The sequence below is a fragment of the Melospiza melodia genome, chromosome 11 (genome assembly GCF_035770615.1).
Source record: "Melospiza melodia melodia isolate bMelMel2 chromosome 11, bMelMel2.pri, whole genome shotgun sequence".
Classification (NCBI taxonomy): Eukaryota; Metazoa; Chordata; class Aves; order Passeriformes; family Passerellidae; genus Melospiza; species Melospiza melodia.
This window is the reverse complement of record NC_086204.1, coordinates 17,111,094-17,132,611: the sequence shown is the minus strand read 5'-3', so window position 1 is coordinate 17,132,611 and position 21,518 is coordinate 17,111,094. Positions and strand designations below refer to the sequence as shown.

General features: G+C 35.1%; 1 protein-coding gene across 1 annotated transcript; it reads right to left on the bottom strand.

Moving 5' to 3' along the window:
• Positions 1-3,486: 3,486 nt before the first annotated feature.
• On the bottom strand, positions 3,487-21,518 carry ODF2L (outer dense fiber of sperm tails 2 like). Its single transcript, XM_063165164.1, has 15 exons — positions 21,414-21,518; positions 19,966-20,115; positions 18,404-18,466; positions 18,098-18,169; positions 16,267-16,383; positions 14,007-14,192; positions 12,918-13,027; positions 11,321-11,456; positions 10,668-10,778; positions 9,370-9,475; positions 8,626-8,771; positions 6,673-6,758; positions 6,426-6,588; positions 5,371-5,496; positions 3,487-4,703 (listed from the first exon to the last, which is right to left on the bottom strand). The coding sequence occupies exons 1-15, from the start codon at positions 21,516-21,518 to the stop codon at positions 4,575-4,577; spliced, it is 1,806 nt and encodes a 601-aa protein (XP_063021234.1). The 3' UTR covers positions 3,487-4,574.

Genomic DNA, 21,518 nt, shown 5'->3' with positions numbered 1-21,518 from the left:
TTGGAAGGTACAGTTTTACAGCCAACAAAATGCTATGTTTATTCTGCTGCAAGAGGGAGGCAGGATTGCAGCAGTCTCTACACATAAAAGTCTCTACTTTTTCCCTATTGCTTTCAAATTAAGTAGATTAATGTGCCAAGAAAGCATTACAATATGTTAATCAGGTATTTGATCTGGTCTGTCAAACACTCAAAGAAAAAAAGTCAGTTACTTTCTGGAAGCATATAATGTTCCAAATAAAACCAGCTCTTTAAAGGCACTAGATTTCTCTGAGGGGGGATGATTTACTTATCACTAGGATGATTTCCTTTGGACTCTTAGTAGCTGTAACATCCTTATTTAAAGGTTGAAAGCCAACAGCATTATATCAGAAATCCTGAGTGAAGGGTGCAGATAGAGATGCATGGCAATATAAAACATGCTACCTTCAACTTTTGGAAGCTTCACTACTGAGTGACAGCTGCTGTGTGATTGCTGTTCAGCCAGAAGTAGACAGGAAAATATTCTGAATCAAACACATGCACAATCTGCATGACTGCAATAATTTCATGCTTTTGACTGCTTAAATTCCCAGTTGGTGGACATCAACATAGTGGTCTCAATTTTCTGGCCTTAAGATACAAGTTTGAGCTATGTCAACCTTAAAGTGATCCACAGGAAACAAGAGAAAGAAAAAATTTGTATAAAATCATTGTGCCTGCTTCACATGCTGCACAACCCTTTCCTATGGGGCCCTGCTTTGATCCCTGTTTGTGCTGGCCAGCTCTAGGCCCCCCAGAGCAGAGAGAGCTGCATAGAGATGTTGCACTGCTAAACAGCTCATCAGTGGAGGAAACCAGGTCACTTCTCCTGTAGGAAGATCATCAACAAAGTGATTTTTGTCACAAAAAGTCTAATCTGGTTGTTTTCTGAGTCAGAATACAGGACACATTTCTAGCAGAAGACACTTTGAGCTGCAGTCCCTCCCTAAACTTCCCCAGATATCCAAATGTTGATTTTATTCACTATTAAATAGGCAAAAGAACTTCTCAAAAGGATTACTGGGCTAGTGACCCATCACATTCTGCTGAGGACTCATCCATACAGAGCTCAGTGATTGCTGGATATCTTCTATAAAGATATCCCCATGGGAGTCATGTGTCTGGTACAAAATTCAGTATCTCTGCTCTTACTGGAAAGACTTCATTCTAGAGGAGAATTTATAGCAGCTTTTGTGACATAGACAGGAAACAAAAAGATATCTTTTGTCAAACTGAATCCACAAATAAACTACTTGGCAGACAGGATTAAAGGGGTAGGGTCCCAAGTAGCCCTAGACTTATGCTCTTAGGTTTAAATTGTGTCTTCCCACACATTAACAAATCTAAAGCAAGATTGCAGTAGGGAGTAGGGAATCCAGGTCAGGTCTTTGAGATCTGCCAGTTTCAGGACTCTACATGCTTACAATTTTAACTAATTAAAGCCAAAAGATTGCAATAGAATATGGAAATGTACTAGCCAAAGTGAATCTATCACAACCTCAAATCACTTCATTTATTGTAACTCTGAAATCTTGTCCCATTATGAAATGTGTGCAGCAGTGTATCCCACACTGACAAAGGGGCACCCTACAGGTTCAAATGTGGTGTCATCTCTGAACCACATTTTAAAATGTGGTTTTGAAAGCTACTAGCAACAGTCAGATGTGCTTCCCAGAGCCTGTTTCTTCCTGCCCAGCTCATGCCTGCCTGGCCAGCAGTAGCACACTGCTCATGAGGGGGTTTGGGCACACTCATCCTCACCATAACAGCTCCTTAACTCCTGGCTACCTTCTGTGTGTGCAGACCAGTCAAGAAATGAAGTATCCTTTTAAACTGTGCATATTCTGCTGCCAGAGTCTCAATAAACTGATTTAAAAGCAGATCCATAGCAATCAGACTGAAGTTGTTCCTGGAAAACTCCACAGCTTAAAAAAAAAAAAAAAAAAAAAAAAAAAAAAAAAAAAAAAGAAGAACAAATTAATCAACATGGGCAGCAAATAAATCAATACAGCAAGATATAGGGGGGATATTGTAACACTGCAGGTGGCTTTGATTTGATTTACAAGAACACTTGGCGTCAGTTCAGCCAAGAGTTCTCTTTCATACCTTGGATCATACTGAGCCAGCTTCTGCAAAAAATTACTACAAAATCCTTTCAAAAAAAAAAATTCTACAACACACAGTGTACATTTGACTGTGTACCTTAGTAAGCCTACAGTAAAAATGGCTTCTTACTAGGAAATCTAAATAAACTGGGATATAGAATGTAGTGTTTGAATCTTTTTTTCTTTCTCTGCTCTGTTCTTAACCAGCTAAAATCTCTTTCTATTGGAAGAGCTCATCACCGAAAGCATGGTCAAACTTTTATACAGAATTTCTGGGTTTTACTGCTTTTCTGGCCAAGGACTTTCTGCACAGCAGAGGACAAACATTCCTGCTTGCTAAGGGGCCTGTGACAGAACAGTATCTGACCAAAAATATAATCACAAAAGCAAGCACAGCATGGACCAGGAACTTTGGGTTTTGTACTTTTTCTGTCCATACTTACAGCAATAAGAGGTTTAATCTGACTGTATTTGAAAACTGCAACAGCATGTTCAGCTTTTTTTTTTTTTTTTGAGAAATGACAAAATAAAATCACATTGGAAAAAAGGCTGAGAGGTGAAATGGTGGCAACACCATCCTTACCAAAGGCTTCTAAAAATGTTAGAGATGACAACATCCCCAAAAGCAAGCATAATTAGTCTATTTCTTACTGTAAAACTGTGTCACTTTGCTACGTGATGCAGATGGTAAAAATTGCTTTGAAGAAAAATAGTAGAATCCCAAAATGCAGTCAAATCTGTACAGCTGTATCCAAGAATTTTGTGGCAGAGCATCCAGAATTCTACACTGCAAAATGAACAAGGCAAGAGCTAATTTAGCTATATATTACACAGTTACTAAAAATACAAGCAGCAATCTCAAGTAAATGTTCAATCCCTCAGTAGTTAGACAAAATTTTATTATTTTCTTTATTAGAAAGAAACAATTCACAATAATTTCTCCTAAATTAATTTTTAAAATGCAAAAGACACAATAAGCTAACACCAGTTCAAAATGGAGCTGAGGAAAACCAAATGATCCTTGTGACTATCAGCCCTATTTCTACCATGGGAAAAAAACCCCATACAAACAAAAAGGTAATGGAGAACCATTAAAAGAAACAAAACAAACTAAAAAGGACAAAACCAAAATCTAATGAAAGGTGTACAGTTTTTCAGTATGAGCTCTGGAAAACCACTCATGCACTGGATTGAACAATTTATTTCTGAACTCTTTCCTTCATACATGATGACTTTCAAAAAGTTTTTTTGATATTTTATAAGTAGCACAATCAGAACTAAATTAATCCAAATGTTTGTGTGTGTGTGTGTAATGCAAACCCCCCAAATTTCAAATAAATATTTGCTACTAACATGTCATATAGAATAAATGAAAATTTTATTTTTAAAAAGTGCACAGAAACAGATCATTAGCACACATCAGTATTTGTTAAGATGGATAAGCGTTTGCAAAAAAAAAGGTCTGTATTCAACACATTACTAACAACTAACAATGAAATAGAATGGGTATTGCCTATGCATAAACAAACTTAAGGTTTTGGTCAAAAATATATATTATTTAAGTACACATTGTAAATCACATCTATTTAACTGAAGGTACTATTTTTGAAAAACAAACCATATGTCTACAAAACTAATTAGAATTTAGAACTGAAATTAGATCAAGAATTGTTTCTTATATTAATCCTGTATCAGCTGAATATTTACATGTGTTTTACTTGAGGCACAGGTCAGTCTTATTGAACAGCAGCTCTTGAACTCAGACAAATACTTAAATATCTCACTGGAGCTGTGTCACCAGGGTATATCAGCACATCCAGAGCTTAAACTATACCTGTATCTAAAATTTTTCCTACTTATATTTATAAAATGCCACTGTAGTGTATGCCTGAGCATAATGATGAGATGTAGAGAAAAGTGGCTGGATGGGACAGCCTTGTGGTGGCAACTCTTCCATGTAGTGTAGGACTATACTGGGGCTAAACTACAGGGGGAAAAAAGGGAAGGAACCTAATAATCTCATTTTTTTGTCTGTTTTAATAGGTTAGATATCATTGAATTGAAAGATAATCTGTGGTCATTTGCATTTACCATGGACTAAAAGGACTCAGGTAAGATTTTACAGGCCAGGACATTGACAGACATTGTGTGCATACCCCACACATACACACCTGCTGCTGCTGCCATGCACTCAGCCTTGCCCTGCTGTGCCATGGGGAACACAAAGGTTTCTGTCACCAACACCAGCTCCATTCCCCACGTGTGCCCAGCCCCTGGGACACAGCAATGGCTCACCTGCTTCTCCTGCCCACAACAGACATTTTCCTAGGGAAGAATTATCAAAAAATTTAATCTGCCAAAATAATGTAAGGCCTCAATGGCTTTGCCTTCAACAAGACTGGGACCCCAATCCTGACAAGTTTCTCTACGATAAAATAGATTGAAGAATTCAGCCAAACATTGTAACATATGCATCTTTCAAAAACTGCACATAATTCTGGATGCTCTGGTTCTTGATCACTGACTTCTGTAGGCGGTTCTCCAGCTCTTTCAGATGTACTTCATGATGCTTTTCATTCTAATGAAAAAAGAAAAATGCACAGAAACTTAGAAACAAAATATAAAGCAATGAAAATAATAATCTAAGACAGAAAGTACCTAATTTTTATAGCTTTATTTACCTGTAAATGTTTTCAGAGGCTTCACAAAAGCAAAGGTGTTAAAAAAAGCTTCAAAGGATTGAAGCTTTTATTTATGTTCTGTCAGGATCAAATTGAACATGTTTGGATAGACTTAAAATCAAAAAAAGGCCTACAATAATTTATAAAAATTGTAAATTCAGATTACTGTCATTAACTCAGGAAAGAAAAAGAAGCTACCAGTACATTATTATAGGATTGTTATGCACCTAATCAAATGTAGATATCCTTACTGAACACAATTGATCTGAGGGAAAATACAACTTCATACTTTATTTCTTTTTTGTCTTGCTGTGTAAACTCGACTGAGTAAGAGTTGTAAACTCAATATTATTCAAGGGATTTAGTTAGACTGGAGTTCTGTTAGATTGGTGGGAAATGTCAATTTACAAAAGTTGACAGTTATTGTAAAGTTGAATTAATTTACTGCTCTGAAAAGTGTGTCTCAACTGTATTAGTAGTGTGCTTTCAGTAAAAGGAACTTGTTTTTGTAAATGGTGACGTGGTAAGTGATTTCTTGAATCACAAACAGCATTATTTACTCACATGGTGAAATAAGCAGAGGAGTTGTTTTTTTTCTTCTTGCCTCTTTCTCACTTCAGCTTCAAGAAGCATCAGTTTTGTCTGAAAGGCTCGTTCTCTGTATGACGCTTTTTCCCATTCTTCAGCTACCTATAAAAGTAAAGAGAGAGAAAGGATATAGATAGATATATATACACAATGTATTTATAAATTATGTATGTATCACATATATATTTACTCTTAAAACCCAAATAAAATTGTTTTCTTTTCTCTTAACCTTAATAGCTCTATTTCCTATCCTTTAATTGAATACTTAACTTATTTCACATACCCAGGTATTTAACAAACTTCACAAATATTCTGGCTAAAATTGAAAGCTGTTTCAATTTGGGAAAAAAAAAAGTAATACAGTGGGAGAGGAACACTTTTTAGCTTATGTTCAAGTTAAGCCAAAATATTACTTTTCTCAAAACCAAACAAATATCCTCAGTAGTGAAAAAATCAAATGGTTATTTCTACATTTTTAATCTGAAATTACAACTTCATACATTTTTTCTGATTAAACTAATATAATTCACTACAATCTAAATTCCTACATTTCCTCTTGAATTTGATTAACTGTTTGCATAATTTTTTACAAATGATAAAATTCTACTTGATATAGAAAGATTGCAAACTCTTCCTCTAAAAAGAGAGGGATTTCAACACCAACATTCTTGTAGGCTTTTATAACAGAGAAAATAAAAGGTAAGATTAAGCTTTTGTACAGAAATTTTTGCCATATGTGTGGGATTTAATATTAGGTGGTTAAAGAATTTTGATTTATCAATTTAAAAAAATTATAATAAAAGGTTGGTAAATTGAAACTTGGTATTTATTTCCATAGTATCCAAATTTGACAAGGAAATTGAATTGTTCCATCCATATTTAAATCATGAAGAAATTCACAGTAACTGTTTAGTATTTCTTCCTACATGCAAAATAGTCTCGTTCCATATTTTTTTCTCAAGCTCATTTTAATGCTGTTTTTAAACAGAAAGTAGCAAACAAGATTGAGAGATATATTAAATCACCAATACCATTTTTCTCCCTTCTTCCAAAGCAGATTCAAGTTGTCTGGTCAATGCATTATATTCTGCAATTTTCTCTTCAAGCTGCAATTTACTGCTCTGAAGATTCTCATCTTCTTTCCTGAGCTGGTAAGCAAGTTCTTCATTCTGATATTCCACCTGTCCTAATTGCCTTTACACAAAACAGATCAGTGCATTATAATTCACTATAGCAGAAAAGTGTAGGAATGAATTTTGATCAGATTCTTCAAGTTACCTTTGAAGATCTCCATATTTCTTCTGAATGTTACAGATCTCTTCTTCTAAGCAAAGACTGCCCATAGAAGTTACACTATGGTTATCCTGTGAAAATGACAATTTGTTTCTAGTTGAAGAGTTGAAGAGACCTCTATGTAGGATCTTACTGGAGTAAAGTAAGCCTGTCTATTAAAATCCATCAAAAAATTTAACTGTAATTTCAGATAAATGCTGTTTATTCAGACAAACGCTATACTATAATCAAGTAAATGTTATCTTGTATTATTGCGCCTTGTAAAAATATCTTAAATTAGTAAAATACAGCTAAAGTTGGAGAGTAAAATTTAGTGTGAAAATTTAGGCTGAAAATCCCCTATGTAACAAAGTCCTAAAAAACTCCATGTGCTGCCCATGCAGCCTTGTGTATTAGGGCCAGCTAAAAAGGCTCCCTAACACTACAGTCACAGGAAGCATAAAAATAACACTGCATATACATACAGTTATCACAGGAGAACAGTGCAGCACGGGCAAAGAATTTCAGAAAAAAGAGAATATAAAAAAAGACAAGTTCATGAAAAGAGATACAGCAGCAGAAGCTGAAGGAAGCAAGAAGAGTCTTCTGCCCAGCATCCAGAGGGCTAAACTTTTACACATTTTCCTTCAAATCTCAGTAGCAATGAGATTATTGCTCCTTCCTGCACCCATCAGCAGCCTGTTAGCAATAATCAGGCACATCAACAGCCTGTGGGTGCCAGCATTTGCAGGCATGACCACCACCATTCTTTGGACTGCCTCAAGCAGTCCCATCCAGCAATTTGAGCTCATCTGCTGATTGTTTATCAGAACTGCAGGCTGTTCAGGTGGCAGCACACTGGTAGTAGCACAAATTAGTCCAGATGAACCAGGAGAGGAGCAATTGCTCCAAAATGAATTTTCCTAAATTCTGGTCATAGAGTCAAGTGTAAAGTACATCAATCACCAAGACTTAAAGCTGAAATTCAACTACTGTTCCACCAGACTAGTGATTATATTCCCAATTATTTTGCTATACTTAAGAGGTTCTTCTGCACTTTTTCAAGGAAACACATAGTTAGATTAAAATGACATTCATCGTTTTATATTATGTATAAATTTTGCACCTCAAAATTAATTATTGTTGAAGTACTTGATTTAAGAGTTTATGAACATTACTGGAAGAATCAAAAATCAAGAGCAATGTTTTATATAAAGTCTGTAGGACCACAGAGACTCACAGTACGTTAGCTGTGGTTTTCCTACTGACATACCAGGATGATTAGGCCCCTTTCCCACCCTACTAACTTAAAAATCTTTGTCATTTGTGCTCTTCTAACTTGAAAACACATTAAAATAAAGATAAAAAACAATAACCAAAAAACCCCAAACCTACCCTGCCATAGAAATTGATGTCAGAGAAAAAAAAAGTCCAGGAAAATTCATTTTCAGGCTTTAGAGAAAATACAAGCATTAGTGTTAAATACAGCTAAAAATTGCAATTATCCTATTAAAAGTACTTACTCAACTAAAACATTTTAAAATGTTATACATCATCAAGAATATAATTTATCTGATTAAATATTGTATGGTTTATAAATTTGCCATTAAAAACAAAACTAATCTAGAATTAAATTGTTCTATTAGATACAAAAAATATCTAGACTTGCATTTATTTCCAGGGAAGGATTCTGCAACACATCTCAGGACATAGGTATTCAAAAAGATCAAAAATGTATTAATTATAAAAGTTACAAGCCTCACCACATAATGAATTCACATAAATACTGTTGGCAACAGCTTTATTTGCATTATCTGATTTCCCCAGAAATTTTGATTTATGAAGAAAATAACAAAGGAAACCTCACCACTGTCACACACACCAATAGCAAAATGCCCCAGTGACATTTTACCACATAATTTTCTCATTTATCTTTAGAAATCAGCATGTTCTAACCACCTGAAGCTCCAGCTCCCTGAGGGTTTTGCATTTCTGTGCACAGATTCTTTCCCAGGCCAGAAGTTTTTGCTGGTTTTCCTCAGTTGCTTTCAGCAAGTCACAAACATGTTCTAACTCCTTTAACTCAGCCTCCATTTTGTGATGCAGAGTAGCATCACAGGAGAAAAATGTAAATGTAAACCCATAAATTAATTGTAACACTTAATGGATTTTCATGTGGGTAATAAAGCTAAAATTCTATACAAGTTACATGTCACCTATTTTATAGAATACGGACAAAGATACAAGCTCTTTTCTGATACTTAAGAATATGCTGTCTTCCAGTGTTCAGCTCCATCTGCTGAAAAATTGATAGCTCATCTCTGTATGGAGTCTCAATCTTAACTGTTAGTTAAAAGGAAAGAGCTTACAATAGGTTTGCTTCCATGTGCAACTTTCACAACTGTTCTGTCAAAAAGATAGTTTCAAAATCATCAACAATAAAATCACACTTTTGAAAGTGATAAAGGAATTCTGGAATTCTAAAAGTAGCCAAACTACTTAGTCATTGGACTAGAAATCATTGTTCCATTGTTTGCAATTGTGTAGTATCCAAAAAGCACCAGCTTTAGATAGCAGTCAGTAAAACTCAGAAATTTAAAACCAAGAGAGTACTTTGTGACTTCTAACAAAATCACAAAAATGTAGAAAAGATCTGTGTTCTACAGAATTATTTGGAAACATTCTTTACTACTGAAAAACTTACCTTATCTGCTTCTAAGCATTTGTTTTCTGTTATTTTTGTGTTTTCATTTAAGACTGTTTCATATCTGGATTTCAATTCTTCCACAGCAATTAGTCTTTTTTGTACCTAGGACAACATACATTATTCACATACATTTGCAAGGTCCTTCATTTAAATATAGAAAAGGTAGAATCATTAGTATGAAGCATAAAGGAAAACATCTGACTTCTAAGCAGTATCTCAAAATTTATTATTTGAAGTTATTTATTTTCATTATCCTACTTGTCACAGCAAGTACAAAATGATTCCAGGTGAAGAGCACTGTCATATCAGCAGTGTGTTATCAACAATGGAGAAAGAGCTACAGCTGTGCTGTAGAAGCAGCCAGTGTGACTCACACCTCTGTCCCCACAAAACTGTCACTGACACTTCCCAGCTGGAGTCACTACAGCCCTGAGCTAGAGAATTCACTCCACTCACTGCTTAAGGCTGGCTGTTACCTGGAACTACATCTACCATCTTGAACCTGGCTGCAACTTTAATTATGATTATGCATTCCAAAGACAAGCTTTCTGGCTCTACTCTAGATTTTGTATCATATCTTTCTTTTCTCTTGTCAGTGATTAAAACAAATCAGTAAGTGAAGAATGTCAATGAAATTGTGTCTATACTATAGCATAAATAGACACATATTTGAATCAATGTTCTAAAACTCCTGTGTGAATAAAGCCAAATACAAAAAATGAATTGATAAAAAGCCCATTATGTTTGGTTTATTTATTTCACTGGTATTTCTTTGTGGATTTCCCCACCAAAATAAAACAACTCAAATAACCCTATACTCATAACCCTAATATATATTTCTCTCATAACCCTAATATATATTTCTTGAATGAACTTGGATTTCTTGAGCTTACTTGAATACTGATATGCTCTTAGGAACATGAAGATAAAATATGGCCAAGTAGAGGTAAAATATCATCAGTATATCCATTGAAGACATCAGACTCAAACTTTTTAAACATCTAGTTTACTGGGTCACTAACCTGCTTTTTAGCAAGCAAATCTTGTCAAAGCAATCTTGTCTTGTTGGCTTCAATGAGCTTCAAGTACAGACAATGTGTACTTGTAAGTGTGTGGAGACTATTCTTCCATATGGTCTGTAATAGCAATTTCTTCTTTCATACTCAATATTACAAAAATACTCCTCATGACAACAAAACAGATTTATTACAAACAAAACCTTTATAATTTCCTCAAAATGGCTTACAAATTAAAAAAAAAAACATACTTGAAGATTTCAAACATGCTAAGTCACCTCATTTTTACTGTGTTCTAAAAGGTTTTCCTGTAGCTTTGCTTTTTCTTGCAGATGAAGCAACTCATATTCAACAGATACTGTACTTTTCTCCAATGTAGCAAGGGAAGCCTTGATCAAAAATAGAAAATATAAAAATGTTAAGAGTGTTACTAAAATAAGACATTCTACAATATGATATTACCAGCAAGTGACTGGCACTAGGAAGAGTAATGTAAGTATTTTTCCTGTCAAACAAAAATGATAGCCTATAGTTCATTTGTCAGCTCATCAGAGCACTTCTATCAGATGATCAAACCTGCAAACCCTTTCAAAATTGAAATTAATAATTAAACTCAGTTCTTTCATTTGAAAGAAAGTTTAACAAACATTAAAGAACAATTTCTACTTAAGAAATTGTGCAGTTATTGACAGTAAAATAAACAGCATCCTGATTAAGCAGATATATCATCAGACAACCTTGTTCCGAGCTTTGCCATAAATTTCCACGGGAAAATTTTTAGCATCTCATTTGTCCTTACTACTATAAATGGATGGCAAACCTTATTCTGTAGGTCTGGGGTCTCTAGACAGAAGGTCCAAAGAGAATTAACATGGTTGATCATTAATGTGTGAGAAATGTAGAGCCATTCAACAATGATTTATAATCTCACCTTTAATTTTTTGTTTTCAAAGTAAATATTTTCATTTTCAGAGTTAACAGAATTTAGCTTTCCAAGAATTTCCTCTTCTGAGTTTCTTCTCCATTTCTCCCTTCTTTCCATGTCTTCCGTCAGGCCTCGGATCTGACTTGTAAGACAGGCAAGTTGTCTATAATACACAATGCTTCCAAAACTCTCACTATGGAAATTAAATTGACCCTTAACACATTCCCCTTTGTAGTATATATATATAAAAGGGGGAATACATTTACCCATCCAAAGGAAGGATTATCTACTTCTATTCTGAAATGAACTCTCTGCAAGAGGAGAGTTTCTACTCCAAGGAAGGTGTCTTAGCTCAGTTACAGAACACCAAATGATACTCCCAAGAGAACTATGCATATGCACACTGTACAAAATATAATTATATTGAATTTATAGGGTATATCACATAATGTCCTACTAAGAACACTCATTAGCTACTTCAGGAATGTTACTTTCTATTATTAAAAGCAGCAAACTATGCTAGGCCTCATTTTTTGCTTTTTTTAGATTAATAAAGTTCACAAAATTTGTTTTGCTGTTTAGTCAGCCACACACTGCTTAGTAGAACAAGTCTTGTTAGAAGGGCACATTTCAAGCAAAGACTTGTATTTTTAGCTGATATGAAAACAGCAAAAACCAGCTGGAAGCAGAATGAGTATTTGTTCTTTCTTAGATGCCTTTCTATATACACTGGACAAACAGTGGGCTACAGAGATTTCTGGACTGATGTCATCTACCTGCCCTGTGGTTAAATTTTAAAATCTGCCGCAAGTATTTTCAGAAATGTCAGATTTTCTGGGACAAAACCAAAATATTCAAGCCATTTTAGTGTGAATTGTTAAATACTTGAGCATGAATCAAGTTCTCTGTGAAATAAACATTATCTCAGACCTAGAATAAAGGCATCTAACAGTTTCTTTTGCTGGTTTAAATTATAGTCTATATTTCTATCAACAGAAATGGTAAAAGGATGTTTGTCATTGTCTGCTCAAAAAAAATAACATATCCTTCATGTACATTAAGATTTGACTGTGCAGTTTGAATAAGGTTGGATAATTTTGTTCTGCTTTTCCCTACATTAGTGAACTGTTCGAATGGCATCTGAGAAGAACCCCTCTCTATCCTCTACTGAGGTGAGGCATTAGGGAAGCTGAAATAATTTGGCCATCACCAGTCTGAAGTAGGACCTACAAGACAAAGAACCTTCTTCTGTTCTGTAAACACAAGGGTTAACACTCAAGCTGTTGAATCAGTTATTTAATAAGTGGTTATGTGGAGGCTGCATAGGAGCTGCCAGCAAGTTCAGGCTGATCAGAAGTATGCAGGAAAAGGAATATGTTCCTTACTGGTAAAGGGGAATAAACCTTCAAAAGAAGTGAAATGCAACAGAGAGGAGACTAAAAATCTTAAATTTGTTCTTATTTCCAACTTCCAAATTCTGCTCAGAATTTTAAAATATTAATAAACTCATTTACTTTGTCAACAATGAGTATTGCACTACTAAATATCAACACCCTGTGGCCATAGAAATAAATAAACAAAAAACATCAACAGTCCAACTTACTTCTCAAGACCTTCTATTTGAACTTCTAACATTGTCTTTTCTTCAACTATTCTATCATGCTGGTTTTTCCAGACATCAGAAGCTGACAGTATCTCACCCAGTTTGACTTCCTAGAGAATGCAGAAATTATAAATTATGTAACAAAAGAATGTCACTGAAGAATGCCATTTAATTCTATAAAATTTAGATAATAGAGATATTTAAAATAAGATGGTTTTATTGGATCTCCATTGTACAAATCAATATAAATTTTCTCTCATCTCAAAATAAAATCAACAAAATTCCCCACATTTTTAAAAAATCAAATCTATGTACAGATTTACTTTCAAGGCAGAGACATAGTTAAACACTGGTACTGTATATCAACTGTAGAATACAACATTTCAAAATTTAGGATGATAATCTTTTCTGACAAAAAAAATTGTCTTTAATACTTCTCTACTACATATAAATGACATAAATAATAAATGAATAAAATTGTGCTAAAATATCATAAGAATGAAAAATGCTAGCTGGGTAAGAAATTAAGCATTAGGTAAAATCCCTTAAATGAATATAGATAAAACTACTGATAGGCAAAGCAAGATTCCAAGGAACAACTTGGATTAAGGAACTTTTATGTTTGGATTTTGAAAAGGTTCAGAGCAAGCAGCTTAGAAACTAAAAGCTAAGTAACCACATGAGACATCACATATTAATAAATAAAGAAAACTAACACTTCAAACCTCAGCCATGGATTCTCAGTTAGTACACTGTATTTCTGAGTCAGCCAGTGCTTATCCACAGAGGACTAACAGGAGGACCAGGAAAGGTTTAACCAAAAGCTGATGACACTCCTCTTACTTCCTACAGCTTAAAATGTTCAACCTCTTAAGACAACCACTGAATTTTAACAAAACAAAAGCAGTTAATAGTAATAGCTTTCAGGACACCTAGGGTAACCTTTTCCTTAAGAAATGAGCAGCAAAACAAAAGACATACAAGCCCAGCATAATGAAACAAATTTTTCTATTTTCCACAGGTGAAAGTCTTTCATTTGTTTAATTTCAAACCATACAACATAACATTGCTTGTAGCATAGTCACTCACATGTTCTTTTATTTTAGAGGTTACATCTTTCACAGTTTCTTCTAAGAGTTGAGCTCTTTGTTTCTGGCATCTTATTGCTTTTTCCAGAGCTATCTTCTTTTGCTCACTTGTTTCCTTTAAGGCTAACTTCTGGCACTTGTATTCACCAATTTGATGTTTCCACTCTGCTATTTTATTTTTTAGAGTCTGCAGCATAATTAAAATCAACTATTCAAATTCCAAGCCTTACAGATAATTTTGTGCTATACAATAATTAGGAAGATCTGTTACATTTATAACATCTGTTTCCATATAATCTTGGAATCTCAAATCTTGTGGTTGATACAAGGAGCTAGCTAAGTAGAAAGTTGACAAGAAAAACACAGGGAGAAAGTCACTACCAAGATGAAAAGAGGAGGCTGAGAAGGGGCAGGGGGAAAGACAGCAATCTAACCCTGTCTGTGTGCTCTTGCAAATGGACGCAGAATTTCCACCTACAAGGCATGGTATCAACACTACATGATTATATTCATTAAGAGCAATACCAGACTGTTTCAAGGAGAATCTCAGATCCACTTGCCAAAAATGACCAAGCTACCAATAGACAATTAGTTTCATAAAGACAAGTGTAAGTCCTGTTCATATCTCTTACTATTCTTCCACCAAACTCCAGCAATTTTGGTAAGCCAGCAGTGTCAACTTTCTTAGTTCAGTGATAAATGTCCAAATTGTAGGGATGATTAATGCATTTGTTTCCTTCCTTTTAGCCTAGGTCTGACACTACATTATGTACTACTAGTTAACTACTGAACCTGTGAATGTGCCAGCCTTATTCAAGGTACTCATTGACAGTTGCTATAAAATATGCATATTATGGATACCTCTCTGTAAAGTTCCTGCTAATGGCCCAAAACTTTTACAGAATCAAAGCAAAATGTATGTGGTTTTCCAAGTGAAAGATGGCCTCAGGTACCAGGATTCACTGAAAAGCAGAAGTACTACTTCATAAAAAAAAAAAAGGAAATTACAAAAAATACCCAAATATATAAAAAGGTTTTCCTATATAAATACTTATAGGGCACCTAATAAAGAAAGATGTGACTTGAGGTCGTGGATAAACACAGCAAACAAAATTTCAGTCTATGTACGGATTTCAGCTGTCAGTGTAAGTAAACAGCTGCTATCCCCTATTACAACCACAGGAGGTCAGAATCACACTAAGAATAAATGCTTTGGGCATTAGCCAGCGGCTGAGGTAAATTCGAATTGAGAACTAATTTCATAGAGGCAATGCTAAGCTTTTGCAAGCTTTTGTCTAGTTATTAACAAAATCATCTCCAGGACTTAAGCTAGCAAACGACTTCAGCAATTTCTGAAAGTGATCAAAACTTTTAAATAGAGATGGAATGGCAATACAGCTGCATATCAAGTTATTTTACCCAATGAAAATGTTGTTGGAATTCTGTAATTGTACTAGGTAGAACAAGAAAATTTTTATTTAGAAGAAAACACGAGACATTTATGCAGACATAGACATGTGATTTGAAATTGCCTTGCTACATGTTGGGTAACAATCTCAAGTGATTCAATTAGCAGGGGATGCATGCTAGGAAAAGAGTTTGGAAATTAGAAACACATTGTTTTTAGCCAATGCTTTCTCATTCATGCCTATGTTCTTGACAAGTTTCATAAACTGTATTCTGAGGCCACATACAGCTGCAGCCTTTCACACATGACCTCCTCCTTGCCTTTTTCTAAAGCCAGTAACTGATTCAAACGCTCAAATTTAACTTGTGCTTTTTAGAACAGAAAATGGAAATAATTTAACCTACTTTAACAAAGTGAGATTAGGCATTAGTCATCAGTGGTTTTTTTTCAGTCAGTACTAAGAGACTTATCAATTCTTCACAGACAATAAGAAGAAACAGGGTGTGGCTGTCACTGTTCTCTTAGAACAGGAAGTCACCATAGGGACTTGCTTATCTCTTGACCATATGGAAACTTCTAGACAGTGCAGTTAAGTGAGTGCAAACACATCTATGCACGTTTCACTTTGCTCACCAGAGCTGTACAAGTGTGCATAAGTTGAGAAAAGAAAAAACACCAACAAACAAGCTTGCAATTCAAATAGTGTAGTCAGGCAGATCTTGCAAACCATAAATGGTTATGATTTTAACTGTTTGGGATTTTTCTTCTATCAATAATTTGATTTCAAAACAGGTTTGTTTGTTTTTGGGTTTTTTTCCCTATTTAACTGAAACACAAGTAAAAATATTTTGACCTGCATTTTCACTTTTAATTCATAATTTTCTGCTTCTTTTCTTTCAATCTGACGCTGCAGGTGAGCTTGTACTTCCTTTACTGATTTTGACAGGTTGTCCTGTCTCTGTATCTTGATCTAGGAAAGATAAACACAAATTTATTGTACAATGCTCTATGAGGCTCTCTGTATTCTTTCTACTATGCTGTTATTTCTAACTGACATTTGAATGTCCTCAAAACCTGGAAAAGAAAAAACATGCTCTACAAGTATATTTACAAGCAGTGACTTGCTACTAACTGTATTAATGTCAAACAGAAATCATCAACTTGAAACAATTTACATATAATTTTATGTATAATATTTAATCTGAGTTTAAGTAGCAGGAACAAGGCCTGGAAGGATGAACTCAGACATCCAGGCTAAGGAAAGGCATCCAGCTAGCAGGATGACTAACACTGAGCCACACTGATCAGCTGTGCTCTGACTAACTAGACCTGAACTGACCTTCATTAAATTCCAAAGACCTTCATCTCCTATTAGAACTATTGATACATTTAATTCAAACTCCAATTTTGGGGGATATGTAAATCACAAGGGAAGAGGAAACTTATGTCACTAGCACTCAGATCAGATGATTCTATGAAATTTCTTTCAACTTAATTCCTTTGGATAAGTAAGAAGTAATAAGGTAGATAAGTGTTGTGTTATCAGTATAGACTGCAAGAGACTAAAAGAATGTGCCAGAGGAAGTGGTCATTATAGACACCAGTAAGAAAGGCAGATTCAGTCAAGTGTTGATGAAAATGCCATTTATTGAAATTAATGTAAGAAGAAACAAGGGGACAGCACAGAAAATTATTTATCCTTTCAGATGGTAGGCACCCTAAATTGTCCAACATTAGGTAGTTTCCAGTCAGGGCATGGTATGCCACATAGATCCCACCAACACTGAAGTCCGATGGCATTGGGGTCTCCAGAATTCTTATAGTCTTTTCTGTTCAGCATTTCTATTCTCAAGCAAAAAGATGTTTCCATGAAAATGTGCTCCTTCACTTCAAGATAAAGGCAAAGACATGACAAGAGCCCCCAAAGGCTCCTCTATTATGACCAGCTGGTCAATACAGGTTAATATCCAGCAGTCAAGTGATATGTTCATTTGGTTAAGCAAAAAAAATAACAAAACAAAACAAACTCTGAAAGAAAACCATGGCTCTTAAAAACCTGCAAGGAGTTACCAATATCAAAGTATCAAAGTACACTGCTGACCCTGAAGGGTTTAACTGAGCCTATGCTGTCCCTCACTAACACTGAACCACGCTGCATGGCACACACACAAAGTCCCCTGGAATTATTCAATCTGTAACATAGATTGCCAAACTGTCAGTAAAATAACTTTCAAACTTTTACAGTGCCCTCTTATACAGGAAAGTTCTCCCCTTTCAGTGCTGGTTTTTGCACTGAGCCCCTTCTTTTTGGTGCAAAGAATGAATGAGCTCTCACCAGACCTGCCAGCCTTTGATGATATTAGCTCTGTTGTCTGTACTTCCTTTCCTAACAGAGCCATGGAAAGCAGCTGTGAATAGTATCTGTTTAGCTTACTCCATGTTATTCCTTATAAATACTTTTCCCCCAGAATATTGCAAATCAGTAAATGAGAAGTCAAAAGCCACCTTAGTTGGTTTGAATACAGTTTTGATGTTTGAAGATAATTCTGTAGGAAACACCTTTCAGGATTTTACTTTTTTCATAGGTCTTTGAAATAATTGTTTTACTCAAAATTTATAATTTTTTAATTGGAAATCTAGTATGTGGGAAGAAAATATTCATTCTAATGGAACTGGTCACTCACTTTTTCACACTGAAGCATGGATGAAAGTTCTTTAATCTGTTTCTCCCTTTCAAGTATTTTTTTCCTGAGATTCTTCATGGGAAAAAACCAACAAAGAAATTATTTTAATGTCTATATACAACAAAGCAACAGAAGTGCACAGTGATGAACATTTCAGATGTAAAACTAAGATTCCATTTTGTGATGGTAAATCACAAATACTCCCACTTTGCCACTCTTACTGGAAATTGAATGACTCTACAAGGTAGCCAATTTCACATATTCAGCTTAGAAGAAAGAGAGAGAATCAAATTTGAATTTACTTACAGTATTCTGAATTTCACTTTCACTTAGCTCCTTCATCAAAGTGTCAATATTTTTACTGTTTAACTGCAACACAAGAAACATTAAAAATTTATTCTGATTATAACTGATTTTGTATTTTTCAATAGTTTTTAAGTGGTTACATATAGTTTGCTACATTTTTAAACCTGGTACACATGACTAGAAAAGCTCATATACTCACAAGCTACTTGGTGATTAAAACCTAAAGATTCAATTTATTTTGTTACAATCAACTTTGTAGCTGAAGAAACAAACCAGGGTCATTCTATACATCTATGTATTTCTTTGTTTGATCTAGAAGGGCTCTAAATACCATTGGTAAGTATTTTTTAAGCATGTGGTTAAAGGGTAAAAGCATTTGTAGAATTCACAATATTTCAAAGACTAATAATAAGTGCTAAAGCCTTTCAAGAGCCTCAGTTAGGAGAATTTGAAGACTGAGCTAGAAAGCATAAGGTGGAAGATCACAATAATCAATTTGAGTTAAGTCTTTGTAGAATTTATGTGCCCATGATATTGTCAACTAAACATTTTTTTAAAAATATCCTACTGTGTGTGTGTGCGTGCACAACTTCTATTTTTAAAAAGCAGACTTGTGTGGCTTTCAGACTGTAAATCCAAGACAATTTAGTTTCACTAATGAGAAGATGAACCCACAAACTCAAGTTGGAAACTTTGGTATCAAAATTTGACTAGAACTCCTTCATCTTATCCTGGCCTGCATGTATGAACATTCCTCATAATATTCTGTCATCTTGATCCCATGCCTATCTGTAAAGTCAATCCATGCACCTCAATTCTGCATCCAGTTTCCACATTTCCCTGCACAGCAAACTTATAAATATTGTATTCAGTACAAGTCCTAATCTTTCCTGACTGTACTGAATCAGATTTGCTGTCATCAAAAAATAATATATAAACAGGAATGGTGTTTTGTGGCCTGACACTGATTTATCAGCAAAAATACTTAGAAGGCTTCCCAGAACTGAGAAGTGACTGGAAACCTAAATTTATCACACTATCTTTCCATTCTCAGGAAACAGTCTTCCCCACAGTTTGTTCTTTTTCAACTTTCTTTTTGTTTAATGACCAACAGAAAGCCTCATGCTTGTAAGACAACTAGCAATGTCTATGAACACCTGAAAATTAAGATTAAAATTAAAAAATAAACTTCAGAATAAGCACCCATTTTGTTGGCTTCTCAAAGAGAGTTAAGAAAGTCAGTAATGACAGATTACATTTCATTGTTATAGCAATTTACAATTTTCACTCCATCAGGTTTCTGTGTTAGTTCCACATGTGAGTTCTACATGTCTATTCTTATACAGGAATTCACTCAGGTCCACCTCCTGTTTTAACAGACATAGTTCAACAAACTCCTTCCAAATTTTTAGGAACTTTCTTAGTGCACAGGACATAACAAAAAACATCTTCCCACAAGGTGTCATATAAAGAAGATTATATGACAACATGTTTCTTTCAGACTAGTGTAAGAAATGTACATTTCCATTGATTCTGTGTTTATGCCCTACATGTTTTCTTACTTGGTGTTTTAGACTGTCAGATTCTTTGCTCAAATCAGTAAAACACTTCCCATCTTGGATGGCTTGTGTAGTTCTGTGACAATCCTTTTTATCTGGCTGAATCAGTGAACACAGTTTTCCTGTTTCTCCAGGTAGCACATGTGTTTTTCCCTGAAACAGCATTCATAATTATGTAACATTTAGTTTTGCTCACAGTTAGGTCACTGATCCTGCTAATTCAAGGATATCAACATAAAGCAAGTCAGCTCCTCCAGAGAATCCTTTAAGAGAAAGTTTAAAGATCAAAGAATCATTTAGGACTTTCAATAAGGATAAAAGCCTGCCATGTCACAGGATGTACCCTCAAACAGTTTGCTCACAGAACACAGCTAATTCACAAGGCCAAGGCAGACCACCTCCAGTAAAGGTGAAGGCCAAGAGCTGCTCAGATTCCCATGTTGCTGCTTTTCACAGCAGACTTCTTCCAGTTTGGAGGCAGCAATGGCTTTCCTCTTTTCCCAAAATGGAAAAGCTTCTCACCAGGCCCAGCTGCTCAAGTAAATGATGCTGCCCATGCCATGGCAAGTCCAGAGCCATATCAGACCTAAAACCTAAATGAATCCCATTCCCCCCACTTCCTTATCAGGTACCAGCAACCTGTCATCACCCCTTCTCCAAACACCTCTCTCCTGCCTCCACCCATCACTGCAGAATGATTGATGCCTTCACCAAGAACAAAGTTATCATTTACTCCACTCAGTGCTCCACTGACTGCTCATTATTTTTTCAGAAGTGATTGTGTTGCCTTCTCTACCCACCAGGACCCATTTCTCCTGTGCTCAGCCTGTGCCAGGTGCAGCTCCATCAAAAGGATTTGTCAGACTAAGAGTTTCAGCTCTTATATCCATATTGCCCTTCATATAACTGAGAAAATGAGTAACAAATTGGGGAAGTTCCCATCTTAAACAATCACTTCCTGACAGAATCAGAATGCAGACTGCTTTGTTTCCAATTGTGTCTGACAGCAAACAAGTACAATCAAACATCTAAGGTTTTTTATTTTATATATATGTATATTTTATTATATATATATGTGTGTGTCTTGTTTTATTACAAGATTAGATTTCCTGGCAGACCTCAGATTATGTAACAAAGTGCAGTTCTCTGTAGCTTTTTCCTGGATATACAACCAAAACCAAGTTCTTGAATTTAATTACTTCTAGTGAAAACAGCACCTTGGAAGATTAAACATCATGCTTAACTTATCATAGCCAATTGATGTAAGCAGGAAAGAACAAAGAATTTTGCCATAGTTTCAGTATACTGTTGCCAAGTCCAGCACTGTCACTTAGCCAGTTTTTGAAATATCACCTACTTCACATCTATAACTAGGAAGTACATTTTAACCTTGTTAAAAAAAACAAATGCAGTTTAAAAAATCAAGCCTAACAGGAACAGAATGAACTTGCCTCAACAGTGTGAAGAATAAACTTTTCCTGAAGATCAAAGTCCAAGGAAGGAGCAGAACAGTCATGCACAGGTAAAGACAAGGATGCTTGTGATGATGATGACAT

What these genes read in the sequence shown, in the direction of transcription:
- ODF2L (XM_063165164.1), bottom strand. Translation starts at nt 21,518, where the DNA reads ATGTCATCATCATCACAAGCATCCTTGTCTTTACCTGTGCATGACTGT. An exon ending in AAAGTGAAATTCAGAATACT is followed by an intron (nt 18,170 to 18,403) that starts GTAAGTAAATTC and finishes TTTCCCATGAAG; the next exon opens with AATCTCAGGAAAAAAATACT. An exon ending in CCATGCTTCAGTGTGAAAAA is followed by an intron (nt 16,384 to 18,097) that starts GTGAGTGACCAG and finishes TATCTTTCCTAG; the next exon opens with ATCAAGATACAGAGACAGGA.